Source organism: Felis catus, chromosome B1, assembly GCF_018350175.1.
Source record: "Felis catus isolate Fca126 chromosome B1, F.catus_Fca126_mat1.0, whole genome shotgun sequence".
In the NCBI taxonomy this organism is placed as follows: Eukaryota; Metazoa; Chordata; class Mammalia; order Carnivora; family Felidae; genus Felis; species Felis catus.
In genome coordinates, this window is record NC_058371.1 from 159751815 (window position 1) to 159766090 (window position 14276).

Here is a 14276-nt window from a genome sequence, read left to right on the forward strand (position 1 = left end):
TGTTCTAAATGGTAGTTAATTTTACTAACACAGTACTCTTTAGACCTGTTTATATACACACTTGTAATATTTTACATGTAGTATTGGGAGTGGGTAGAGAGAAAACCTGTCCATGTTTCCCCTCCCCCCAAATAAAAACCACGAGAAAGAAAAAAATTATTTATATAGAAAACTTGTATTCAGACTCACTAGATGAAAATGTCACATAAAACATGCATGTTAAGCTTTCAGTTTAAGTCTAAACAATGGGCACCTGGGTGGCTCAGTTAGTTGAGCGTCTGACTTCAGCTCAGGTCATGATTTTGCAGCTCGTGGGTTTGAGTCCCACATTGGGCTCTCTGCTATCAGCAGGAAGCCCACTTTCGATCCTCTTGTGTTCCCCTCTCTGTCCCTCCCCCACTCTCTCTTGCACGTTCTCTCTCGAAAAGAAAGAAAAACATAAAAAAAGTCCAATTTATTTTTCAATACATAGATTCTCTACATTATTATAAACTGGTAAAAGGCCAAGATTTTAAAGTCCAGAGTCTGTAACTACAAAAAAGTTTTATTATCTGAATATGGCTTGCAGAATCATCATCATTATGAAGGTTAAATAACACTCTCCATTGTAATTTTGCTACAACTGTACTGTGTCATGGAAAAAGAACAGTTATCCTAGGACAAAGCTGAGGTAATATGTTTTCAATGTAAAATATAAGTATAAGAAAGCCATGGATAGCCCATACCTTGTTAATAGTAATGATATTATTTGCAATCACAGCCAGCAATCCCACATCTGTCGGCCTGTGAACAATAAACAACAGTCAAAAAGGAACAAACATTTACAAAGAAACTTCATCCTCTATAAAAGGCATTTCATTTCAATAATTTACTTACTTTAGTTTTATTATCTGATTGTAAAGTTGCAACGCCTCCTCTGTACGACCCTGAAGCTGCAGAATATAGGCCATCTGCCCATGAATGATGGCCAGTTCTGCCTGTGGGTCTTCCTCAGTCCCATCCTAAGTAGAAAAAGAAACTTTTTTCCCCTGTAAATTCTCCAAATTGATCTTCATAATTACCAAGTGTTCCAAACATTCAAAAGATACATGATCTCAAAGACAACATGTAATTTTCAGAAAATTTCCCTTACTGTCAGTTTTGTTAAAATTTAGGAATCTGATAAAGGGGATTTCTAGAGTAAACTGCTGTGTCAACAGGTATGAGCTAGAAAACAATAAAAGATTGGTGAAAAAGCTAACAGCTATAAGGACTCTGTAATGAAACTACTTCACAGCTGTCTTTAAGGTACTGCACTTAAACAAAACTGAAAATCGTTGACTACTGGATTATTTGCGGTTCATTAAAGAAATATGCATGGAATTCCTATAAAAGGACCCATATTCAAAGACCTGAGCCTTATATCTAAAATAAGACAATGAATTTATATTAATATGAATTTAAAATAAAATGTATAAGGTATATAAAAATTGTTATTGTAATTTCTCAGCCTGAGACTCCATCAAATAACTGATCAAGAGGGTTTCTATTCTATTTATATGAAATAAATTACCTATTTCAACAAGTTAATAAACACTACAACAAAGCCTCCTATAAATTCATATTAGTCAGAAGTGTAAAATCTGGGTTTAACAATGGAATACTTACAGAATCTTCTGATAATGAACGGCGGCAAAGATCTATAGGAAAAAAATGGTTTTAAAATTAACATTGCAGGGTAACTCCCATTCCTTTCACCATTCCAAAGGACAAAAATTAAATTCTTAGGAAGAAGGTTTCAAGCTAATTTTAATAATAAGCAAACTTGAACTTTATTATTAGCATCAACTATGTTACATAAATATTATCAGTTTTCGTTATTCTAGCTCTCTGGCATTTTTCTTTCATTTGTAATCTCTAGGTTAAAAAAAAAATTTTAGCCTGGGTGCATCAATCGGTTAAGTTGTCCAACTCTTGATTTCAGCTCAAGTCATGATCTCACGGTTGTGGAACAAGGCCCCAGGTTGGGCTCTGCACTGACAGCATGGGGCCTGCCTGGAATTCTCTCTCTCCCTCTCTCTGTCCCTCCCCTGTGCACACGTGTGCTTTCTTTCTCTCAAAATAAACATTAAAAAAAATAAATAAATAAAAAAATTTTAAGGGAATTAAAAAATATAAATGTAACAATTGTTGACTGCAAAAAACCAATGACAAAAAAGTATTAAAACAATGACAATAATTTCACCACCAAAAGAACCACTATTCGCATTTAAATTACTATTTTCTAAATGCAAATGCACAGCTACTGTTAAAATGAAACAGATACATTCTACATACTATTTTGAGACCCCCTTCCTCATCTAATAATATGTAGATATCTTCAGATTATAATAAATATAGATCTACATTACCATGCAATCATTTAAAATAACAATAATCTATTTTGTGGTTATGGTAAAACTTAGTCAATCCTCTTATAGGACAGAAAGTCATCATGCCTTAAATTTCTTTCTTATGACTACCCCTTCAATTAGCATTCATAAAAATAAATATATGAACTTATCTAATTATTTTCTTAAAATAAATTTATCTAATTATTTGCTTTTAATTAATTTAATTATTTTCTTAAAATGAAATCCTTGGATCAAAGGGTAAGCAAATTTTAAAATCTGCTACATATCACCAAATTGCCCACTGCAAAGTTGGCACTACTTTATACTCAAATCTTCCATGTATAAGAATATCCTTTTCCCATACTACTGTCAATACTAGGTATAATCAAGAAATTATAATTCTCAAACATATACCTCGTTTCACCATTTTTTCCTCTACACCATTTACTGCAGTCCCTATATCACGTTTATAGCTTTCAGGGAAATATGTATTCAGAAGAAAAGTTTACATGTTCCAGGAGTTGAAACCAGACATAAGTTCTCTAATAGGCTATTTTTCTTTTTTTCTTAATTAAAAGCTTGTTCAGAGCATGTAAATGCTATATATGGAAACATGTTAAACGGAGTTAAGATGTGCTTGAAGAGTGTCACCAATATACATGCTGTGTATGCACATGCATGCACGTACCCACAGTCACACTAAATTATCATTATACTTGAGTACCAGTTTAATAATGATAACCAGTATTTATTGGATGCTTATGTTATATGCCACTTATTGCTGTAAATACTTGACATGAACTCAATTTACATTTAATATTCATAGTAATTCATTCAAAAACCTCCTCAAAATTAAGGTTTGGTGTGGATGAAAATGGACAAGTACTCTGGCTTAGGGATTAGACAGAAATAAGGGAGAGATATGTTAAAATGCCAAGAGAAAAGCTAGATGAACTGTTTTTTTTTTTTTTATGTTTATTTATTGTTGAGACAGACAGAGTACGAGCAGGGGAGGAGAGGCAGAGAGAGACGGAGACACAGAATTCGAAGCAGGCTCCAGGATCTGAACTGTCAGCAAAGAGCCCGACCTGGGGCTCAAACTCACAGACTGTGAAATCATGAGCCAAAGTTGGACACTTAACCAACTGAGCCACCTAGGTGCCCCATAAAGCTAGATGAACTTTGAAAAACTCCCACTATATCAGTATTTCCATTTACAAACTTCACAAAAGTCAAGTACAATTTTTGGAAATAACTTTTAATAATATTTATTACAATTACACATAAATTTAATAAATTTCCAACCTTCAGCTTTTTGTAGGATTTTCATTGCCTGGCTCAGATGGCCTTGTCCTATCAGTGCACATGCAGCATTGTAGCATAGTTCATGTGTGCCTTCTTGGAGACCCAAGTTCTCCTGCCGTGGAGCAAAATAAAAGTCACACACTAGATAGGATTATTGTTTCATAGTTGTGTGGGTACACGGGGATACTCACCGGAACCACTTTTTCCCAATTGCTTTGTGCTGCAACAACTGCTGAAAGGTTTGTTTTTCTCTCCTCATCATAATCATCTTGGGAGTTTCGGACAAGATCTCTATACACTGCTAAGCATTCATCATAGCGTTCTAACCGGTATAGCTAGGGAGACAAATAGCAAGTAAAAAATCAGAGAGGAAGACAAATACAGTATTAAGTCTCAAACATCGTACAAATCCTTTTTGGAATCACTAAGTAGCAAACCTAATTTAGCATGTTATGGGCAATCAACAGTTTCCTTTATAACTTTTCAATTAGTTCTGTGTGCTACTAATACTTGCAAAGTTACTCGGCAATGAATCTCTACTATACTGCAGGTTTGTAGGCATGATCCAAAAAGAAAAGTCATTGTATTTACCTCCTTCCTGAGGCTGGGTAAGTGCCTAAGTGGGCTGTAAAAGAAAACCTTTCCAAGGAAATCATCCTGCTACCTAGATCTGACTTACAATGAAAACATTTCCCCACCCATGAGTATTAAGCTCCAATAAACAAGAACAAAATTAGATGTTAACAAAAGGACTTAATACTTCCTAGGAGTTCACTTTATTTGATCTTCATTTTCTCTTTCCCAAAAATGAGCTAGTAAAGGGGTAATATATCAAGTACACAGAACATAATTCCTGCTTATTTCATTCAAGTTGTTCTCGAAGGGCAAGAAGAACTGCCACTCTGGGTAAATTAAATCAACCATGTCTGACAGAAATTGGTGCCCTTCATCAATCTCAAAATGCTGGAATTTACCCTAAATTTGCCCAGCTTACCTTAAAAGTTCTTTCTAAACCTACAATCCATGAACTTGCCCAAATCTTTCTCCAACCTGTATGTATTGTTAAACTCCTACCATCTCTTGGGACAATACATTTAATACAACATTATTTGCCCTTAATAACATTTTAAAAATCTTTAAGAGGATTTTGTTAAATCTAATAAAACATTTCTGTCCTCTCATCCTTAATAGCCCTATTTTTATATTAGGCTTAAACAGGTCTCAAAACCCTTTCAGAATAAGATATTTTAGGGATTTCATAAACTACCTGAATTCATCCAGATTCTTATCCATCATATTTTAAACATATCCCCCTGGCCTTCACCTTTCCAACTAAAAAATTATAATTTGATAGGATAGTTTTAAATTTTCTTTAATTTTCTAATTACCATGAAGAAGCCACTTATTCATAGAACAGTATATATGCAAAGGTTTGTGTGAAGATCAAGAGGGACGACACTGAAACCTCAAGAATTGGTTTGGTGGCGAGTTTTCAGGATGGGCTGGGGTTCCTCATCCCTGCTCCTTGCTACAGGTATAATCATGCTCACTCAGGATGAATGTCAACAGGTATTTTAAAGCAGTAATTACCACTTGTCCGTAAAGCTCCTTTAGTTTGTCTGTCTGCTGATTGGCACTTTCTATGGTCTTCAAGGCATTCTCAATTCTGTTCAGCCTGTACTCACAATATGCCTTCTCAAAGGAAAGAGAATTACTGAAAAAGAAAAAAAACCCAGTATCTGGTCATTAGTTAACACTGCAGAGCACCCACCATATGCCAGACACTGCTGTAAGCACCTGATCTATATTAAGTCATTTAATACCATTAACAATGGATGAGAAAACTGACAACATTTAGTGACACGTCTGAAAAACAGTTCACAAATGGCAGAAAATACTACATCCATGTCCCTTGCCTCTCTTGCTTTCATGGATATTCTTATTAGAATTTATTGGCCTTTTGAAACAAACAGTTAAGAATGAAATGATGCTCGCAGTTCGTGAGTTTGAGCCCCACATCAGGCTCACTACTGTCAGCCTGTCAGTGCAGACAGAGCCTGCTTCAGATCTTCTGTCCCCCTCTCTGTTCCTCCCCTGGTCGCGCTCTCCCAAAAAATAAATAAACATTTAAAAAAAGAGAGAATGAAATAATGAGTCAGCTAAATAACTAATTACTTTAGACAAAAAGACAATCTGAACACTATTTTAAATGGGTTATTATAGTAGTCTCTTAAATCTATTAATCAAATAGTAAATCCTATAAAGCTGCTTTAAATTTGTTCAAGAAGCAAATGAATAGCAAAGAAAAGGTAACTAAAATCTTAAAAGAACATAGTGCTTATAACCAAACAAATGGTAAAACACACAACAACAAAAATACTACTTATCTACATTGACTTAACTCAGCTACACTAATATGACAACCTGAAACTCATTTTGGAGTTTTAACCATAACCCATGAGGAAGAATATTTATGAAGCAAATGACAATATCCTTTATTTACTTGCCTAAAAAACATTATTTGAAAATTTCCCTACCTCACAAAATGGCCAAAACTCAAAAAGATATTGAATTTTAGTATAAACATGTTTACTAGAAAGCAGAGTCCCCTTTATTTCCTCTTATATTTTTAATTAAGTTTTAAAATTAGTTTTCCATATATATAGTTAAAGAAAAAACAAACAAACCCAAAACCCAGAAAGGTATATATGCACTAAGAGGTTTTATTCCAGGGCTATTCATATCTATCCTGTTCCCCTTTACCTCCTAGAAGTGGTTACTTTAATTCACTGTTCTCCATCTAGTGTTTGTTTTTCTAAACTCAGGAAAATACACCTATAAATTCTTATATCCTCCTTTTCTTATATGAAAAGAAGTACACTAACTATACAGTTGACCTCTGAACAACACAGGTTAAACTGTATGAGTCTACTTATATGTGGATTTTTAAAAATAAATAGTATAGTACTTTAAGTGTGTTTTCTTATGACTTTCTTAATATCATTTTCTTTCCTCTGGCTTCCTTTACTGTACAAATACAGTATATAATACATATAACCTAAAAGTATGTGTTAATTGACTGTTTGTCATCTGTTAGGCTTCCAGTCAATAATAAGCTATTGGTAACATTTTTGAGGAGTCTAAAGGAATACTCAAATTTTTGACTACATGGAGGGTTCGTGCCTGCATTGTTCAAGGGTACACTGTACACCGTTTTTAAATTTATAAACCAATATTTCATCAAAGAGTAAATATGCTGGGGACACCTGGGTAGCTCAGTCAGTTGAGCATCTATCTAACTTTGGCTCAGGGCATGACCTCACAGTTCGTGAGTTCAAGCCCTGCATTGCGCTTGCTGCAGTCAGCTCAGAGCTCGCTTCGGATCTTTTATCCTTCCCCTGCTCATAATCTCTCTCTTGAAAATGAATAAACATCAAAAAAAAAAAAGGTAAATATGCTGCAAACTTTATTTCAATACACATTTCTTCTGGGGCTTAGGCATAACTATAAAGAAAATCAAGTTGCAGTTAACAATTTAGAATGTAAGTTCACAGTTCATGAAATGAGAAATGAAAAAGATTAACAAAAATAACAACAAATGTTATACATTTTAAAGACTGCTAAAGAGCTCTAAAACTGAATGATCTTGGCCTAAAATCATACTCACCTAAACCATTCTCAAAGGAGGTAGGCACAGAGGTCAGGGTAAGACTGCCATACCATCCTAAAGACCTCTACTTAATACATCCTTACCCTAGAGGTTCTAGTTCTACCCATTCTGCCTTTTTTTTTTAAAATTTTTTTTATTTAAAAAAAAATTTTTTTTTTGAGAGACAGAGAGTACGAGCAGGGGAGGGGCAGAGAGAGGAGACACAGAGTCCGAAGCAGGCTCCAGGCTCTGAGCTGTCAGCACAGAGCCTGATGCGAGGCCTGAACTCACAAACCGTGAGATTATGACCTGAGCCGAAGTCAGCCGCTTAACCGACTGAGCCACCCAGGCACCCCTGCCTTTTATTTTTTTTTAATTAAACTTCTAAGTTGTTCTCCTTATGTCCTCCAAGAAATCATTATATTTGTGCCCCATATCCCTCAGCAGTTTACTTGCTTCTTAGTGGTTCAAAGAAAAAGGCTCCCTAGGGCACATGGGCAGCTCAGTCAGTTAAGCATCAGGCTTTGACTCAGGTTATGAGCTCGGGTTGGTAAGTTCAAGCCCTGCCTGGGGCTCTGCGCTGTCAGTGGAGAGCCTGCTTGGGATTCTTGCTCTCTCTGCCCATCCCACTTGCATTCTCTCTCTCAAAATAAATAAATAGACTTAAGAAAAAATACTTCCTAAGGCAGAAAAGAACAAAGATACTATTGCTCCTTCCAGTTTCAGAAATACTACTAGCAAGCAGGGAAAAAAAAAAAAAAAAGGAAAGAAAGAAAAGGTCAAAAATCACTCAATAGAGAAGAAAAACCATGGAAATGGTTAGTTACAGTAAACATATTTCTAATAACTGCACAAACAACTAACTGAATCACTTACTTGGCTAACACTTTAGTGTGAGTGTTGATGACATTCAAGGCTTCCTTGAAACTTCCATTTTGAATAAGGCATACCACTTTACAGTGTAGAGCAGTTACATCATCCTTGTTGATCTGCAGTACTAAGAAAAATTTTAGGAAAATAGTTTTAAAATCCATTCCCTTTTTACATTTTTACTAGATTTTCCCACCCACTGCCTCAAAAAGCTACATTTCCAATTTTACTGCAGCAACAATTAGTTGAAACATTAAAAAAATGACTGATCATTTTTAACTTAAGAAGTGGCAATAAGGGGAGCACCTGGGTGGCTCAGTTAAGCATGTAACTCTTGACTTTGGCTCAAGTCTACATCTCATGGTTTGGGAGTTCCAGCCCTGCACTGGGTTCTCTGCTGACAGCGCAGAGCCTGCTTGGAGCTGTGTCTCCCTCTCTCTCTGCCCTTTATCTCTCAAAAATAAATAAAAATAAAAAATATTTTAAAAAGAAGTGGCAATAAGGACCGTTATAATTTAGTAAGATTTTCAAGGAGACAGATTCCCAAGATGCATGTAGCAAAAAAAAAAAAAAAAAAGAAAAAAAGAAAAAAAGAAAAAAAGAAAAAGAATTAAGAAGCGATTTTCTCTGGCTTTTCCATCTTAGGACACATGCTACATCTTAAATATTTCATTAGTTCACAGAGAAAGTAAAAAAGTTCATGCAGAATTTGGCAGCAAATGACTTAGGCTTGAGTACAAGCTTATCATTAATGTCTCGAGCTCTTGGGCAAATCATTTCACTGATAAATGTCAGTTTTCTGATCTGCAAAATGAGTATGAAAGTTTACCCATTTACGAAATTATTAAGAAGATAAAATGAGAATATTTTAGAAAAATCTATAAGCTGTGAAGAACACAAATGCAAGCTATTTTGCTAGCAATATTTCCAAAAACCATTCAAAATTTCCCTATTCATCTAAGACGACCAACCAAAAGGGGACAAGGAAGGACTTAGGGGCAAAGTTTCAAAGCTAAACAGCTGCTCAGTGTCAAAATGATCAGGATCACTCTCCTTGCCCCTGGGCAACAACAGGAACCTAATTCTGTGTAAAAATTAAAAATTTTTACCAATTAAGAAAATATATATTGATAAATACACTGATAAACTTGATGATTAAATAATTCCTGCAAAATACTTACTATACTGCCAGTGAATAGTATGGGTTGCAGGCCTAGCCAAAGGCTAACGTTAATTCAAAACAAGTTTAGTAATCAAAATAACTCTAATCAATAGCCAGTTTCCTTAATGTCTGATCACCAGAAGTGCACTGGGGGCACAATCACTTCTTTTCACATTAACAATAGGATATTACAAATTATTTACACAATCTTGTATGCTACTGACATAATTTGTATGTTATTACTGCTTTAAACAGCCAAACCATGTGCTGGCAATCACTTTCCAAATCTCCCAAATATAGGATGCATCTTCAGTAAAGAATTTAGCATGACAGCATTACAAAGCCTGGCCATATTATAGTTACATAGTAAAGGATAAATGAATATAATACCTAAACCTCTCATGCAAGGCAACTGACTCGAAATTATCCGTTACAGGGCAAAAAAAAAAAAAAAACAAAAAACGAGGCCAAACTTTTCTTCCGACGTTATTTCAAATGTTGGTGCTTTTACACACACATTTTCTGATCTGATGACACTGGAGAGAGAGTCTATCGATGGGGGTGAGAGGCCTAACATCCGTATCAGTCCTTTTCCATCTCCCCTGAGTCTGTACAGCGCCCACCTTGTCAGCACTAGCTTCTAAACTACGTGTCCCTTACAGGTTCCTCCCTCCGCTGCGGTCCAAGAAAACAAGCTCCCTCAGCAATACTGTCTTGATCACTCCGCTAAAAGGAAAGAGAAAAGGTGGCGATGTGGGCTATTTGCGAATTAAGGAGTAAAAACGCTAAGAGTCAAATAAGAAAACGGTTGGGAAGAAGCGCATGGAGCTGCGGTCCCTTTAAATTCCACCCTCACTTCCCGCGATGGGTAAAGAGGGAAGTACACGTGGCTCTCAGCAACCCAGAACCAAGGGCTGGTCACTGAGGGGCTGCGACCCAAGCCCGCCCAGTGTTCCGGCTCTTGCAGCGGGCGGCGGGGTCTCCCCTTCCCGCGTCTAATTGGAGGGGGTCGTGCGCGCCGGAAGGAGGCCGCGTCCTCCCTCCGGCCTGAGCTCGCCCCGGCGCCCGCCCCGACACTTACTCTTGTTGACGGTCTTAAGAGCGCGCGTGAAGTCACCGTTCTGGCCATAACGGTTCACTTCACTCCAGAGGGCAGGCACTGAAACCCCCCCGCCGCCGCCGCCGCTCGCCATCTTGAACGAGACACGGAGCTGGGCGGGCCGACCTCTACCCCGGAAGAGGATCTCTGAGGTGGACAGGCGGAGGAGGAAGCTGGTAGTTGCTTAGCGTTTCGGAGTCGGAAGCGCACTCGTCCGTGAGTCAGCATCGGAGGCCGAGATCTTATAGGAATTTGCCTGGATACAGTCGATGCACCTTACCTGAAACCGGTCTGAAGGAACTAGGGTCGGACCACGGAAGTGGGTTCAGAACGGGTTCACCAAACAGTTTTGGTTCAAAGCAGTCCGCGGTTCCGGGGCTACCGCTGCCGGCGAAGCAGCACCCTGGTCCCACGAGGCGGAGCTGAGTGACGGCCTACGGAAGATAAATAAAAGGTCTGTAGGGTGGTAATATACTAGCTAGAAACCATAGGAAGTCTTTTGAAGGAGAGGGGGAGAGGGACGGTTCTCTTTGCTGCTGGATAATATTTCATAAAGGAATTGTACTTGAAAAGGATCTTGAAAGATTAGGAAAACCTGGGGTTGGGTCTGGGTAGAGGTCTGGCAGAGAAGCGAATATAAGGAAAGGCACAAAAGAAAAAAAAAAACTTCCAAGTACGAAGCACGTTTGATGAAAACCTCTTGGCTGCCCTTTGGGCTCCAGTTCAGGAACAGTCGGCAATAAGGCCAAAGGATAATGTGTTTTGGGGTGAGAATGCCTAGATTGAGTTCCTGGCTCTGCGACTCACTATAGATGCCTGTGAACAAGTTATGTATGAGTCCCAGTTTTCCTGACTGTAAGATAAGGAAAACATTATTCTAGGGATAAAAGATACTTCATGCACCTCAAGTAATACATAGATATAGACAGGTTTAGAGTTTTTGTAAGAACCTAAATACCAGGATGTGTTTGAATGTCAGAACAGAGTACCTGTTGAGTACTCTTGAGAATGACAGGACAGTGTATTGAACACCGCTGCAGACTCAAGTGTTGTCAAAATCCTACTAACTCCTGCCACTTCACGTCTCTTCTCTTTCTCATCATCCTGTTTTCATCTTTCAATATTTCTGTATCCTGGTTCCAGGTTAAAAAAAGTTACTTCTTTGGGGCGCCTGGGGGACCCAATTGGTAAAACGAGGGACTTTGGCTCAGGTTATGATCTCACAGTCCCTGAGTTCAAGCCCTGCATTGGGCTCTGTGGGCTCTGTGCTGACAGCTGTGAGCCTGGGATCTGCTTGGAATTCTGCATCTCCTCTTCGCTCTGCCCCTCCCCTGCTTACACTCTGTCTCTTTCAAAAATAAATTAACATTAAAAAAAAAATAGGGGCTCTTGGGTGGCTCAGTTGGCTAGGCATCCGACTTTGGCTCAGGGCATGATCTTGTGGTTCATGAGTTCAAGCCCCACTTTGGCTCTGTGCTGACAGCTCGGAGCCTGGAGCCTGCACCAGATATTCATTTTCTCTCTCTCTCTCTCTCTCTCTCTCTCTCTCCCTCTCTCCCTCTCTCCCTCTCCCTCTCCCTCTCCTCCTCCTCCTCCTCCTCCTCCTCCTCCTCCTCCTCCTCCTCCTCCCCCTCCCCTGCTCGTGCTCTATCTCCCAAAAATAAATACTAAAAAAAAAATTAAGGGCCTCCTGGGTGGCTCAGTCGGTTAAGCGTCTGACTTTGCTCAGGTCATGATCTCGCATTCGTGGATTGCACACATTGGACTCTGTGCTGACAACTCAGAGCCTGGAGTCTGCTTTGGATGCTGTGTCTCGCTCCCTCTCCCTGCCCCCTCCCCCGCTCATGCTCTTTCAGAAAATAAATGTTAAAAAAATTAAAAAAAAATTTTTTTTTTAAAGTTACTTCTTTGACCTTGTAGACTAGGCAACATTCCTCATTACTCTCTAATGTAGCTCTTTGCTTCTGAACACTCATCATCTAAGGCCTATCTCTTTATATAGACTGTCATTTCCATGAGGCCAGGGGCCCTATTTACCCTTATTCACTGAAGTATCCTTAGGCTCTAGCACACTGCCTGGCACATAGTTGGTACTCACCTTTTTTAACTGAATGAGTTTTTGCTTATGTTAACCCCTAATCTGAGTTCCTTCAGGGCAGAAAGTATGTCCAGCTCATGGTTGTGTCCATTGGTATTTGGCACATTTCATGTCTGGTCAATATAGCACAATGTAAAAGCAGCACTATTGGTTTAGTGAACTAGTTCAGGAGGATATAGTCTTTGTAAATTAGTAAAAATCATGGAAAGAGTTGTGGACTTTCAGTGACTGTGGAACCGTAACAGATTTTAAGCTAATTATGCCTAGATTTCATGGGGTTAGGCGAGTTTCAGATGACATTTGATATGCCCAAGATTTTGTGTCAACTTTTCTGAGAAAAGGTTTTGTAGCTCTCATCAGAGTCTCCAAAGGTGTTTTTTATACAACAGCCCCACCCACCAAAGGTTAAGAACCTTTGGTGCCTTAGGGGTGATTCTCTAACTTCTTAGAACATTGACTTTGCAAAAGGATTCACAATTTTGGTTTCTGCATCAGTCTGATCTCATATACTATGTAGCTTCCAGAAATTCCTCAGAATTCTATGAATTCCTAGGTTTCTGTTTCTTTTGTAATTTTAATGGGGTTTCATGGCAAACAGGATATAAATATATGGATTTTGTCTGCCATTTTTGAGACAAGTCTTCCAAACCAGAGTGATATTTTAAAGCATTTATGTGATGCCATTCTCCTACCCTCAGGATGAAATCCAAAAGCCTATCATGTAAGGAAGGTCCTTTATAATACAGCTTGCTACCTACCCAACCCACATAGGTCTTCTGTTACTCCCTAGTCCCCTTGCATGTTACACTCCTCTAACATTTGGTTACGTGTAGTTCCAGGTTGCCATACCTATGGGAATTTGCACATTTATCCATTTCAAATACTACTGAATGCTTCATATGTGCTGGTATTTGGCATTCTGCTACTAGTTGGCTAGGTATACAATTAACAACAAAGACAATCCAGTGTACTCATGGAACGTATTTTCTAATTGGGAGAGATATATACAATGTCCAGTGGTAATCAATTTAATGAAGAAAGTTAAGAGGGATTAAGAATAGTGTGGGGAGTTAAGAATCCTTCCTAAGAGTCCTTCCTTTTCACTCACAACATATACTTGTTCTTTAAATCCCCTCCTCCTTTGTGTGCTCAGAATCTCTGCTCCTTTCCTCCAGGTTAAGATGATGTAGTGCTTTGAAATTGTCCTTGGAAGACCCCAAGATTGAGGGCAGAAAATGGATCTTGTTCATTGTTGCATCTCCAGGATCTTGCACATAATCAGTACTCAAAACCTTATTTTTGCACTAATGGATTTAGCCATTTGTGATTCCTGAGCAACTTCCATATACAGTATCTTGTCATTTTATCCACTCTGTGAAGTAGGCAGAAAAGATTTTAGCCCGACTTTACAAATGAGAAGTGAAGCTCAAAGTGATGTGCCCAAGAAAATCCTTTTATTTCCATTCTATTTTCACTGTACCACAATGCTAGATGAACAACTCCATGCCAAGTAATTTGAGGTTGTGGTGAGTTAAATGCAAAAAAAGTGCCATTAAAACATTTTCACCGGCTTCCCAAGAACTGCTGGGCTGAAGATGGACTGTGGATAAGCCACATTATTATGCTAATTCCCTGCCCTTTCCCCTATTTTTAGAAATGAAATCAGCTGAACAGAATATTAAATTCAAGATAATTAAAAAATAAATTCAAGGTAATTTTCA

At 38.2% G+C, this 14276-nt stretch overlaps 1 protein-coding gene across 2 annotated transcripts in view; it reads right to left on the reverse strand.

Annotated features, from left to right (window-relative positions):
- The window catches only part of SRP72 (signal recognition particle 72), a 29454-nt gene extending 18851 nt beyond the window's left edge, over nt 1-10603 (reverse strand). The window contains exons 1-8 of one of the 2 annotated variants that reach the window (XM_011281872.4): nt 10440-10603; nt 8203-8323; nt 5268-5391; nt 3869-4012; nt 3678-3789; nt 1648-1679; nt 877-1001; nt 726-783 (exon numbers count right to left, since the gene is read on the reverse strand). In XM_011281872.4, the coding sequence (XP_011280174.1) occupies nt 726-783; nt 877-1001; nt 1648-1679; nt 3678-3789; nt 3869-4012; nt 5268-5391; nt 8203-8323; nt 10440-10551 (828 nt within the window). In that variant the 5' untranslated portion in view covers nt 10552-10603. Of the gene's footprint in view, nt 1-725; nt 784-876; nt 1002-1647; nt 1680-3677; nt 3790-3868; nt 4013-5267; nt 5392-8202; nt 8324-9748; nt 10374-10439 lie in introns of those variants that run through there. The other variant, XM_019829467.3, reaches the window with a different exon arrangement.
- Between the last annotated feature and the right edge of the window lie 3673 nt (nt 10604-14276).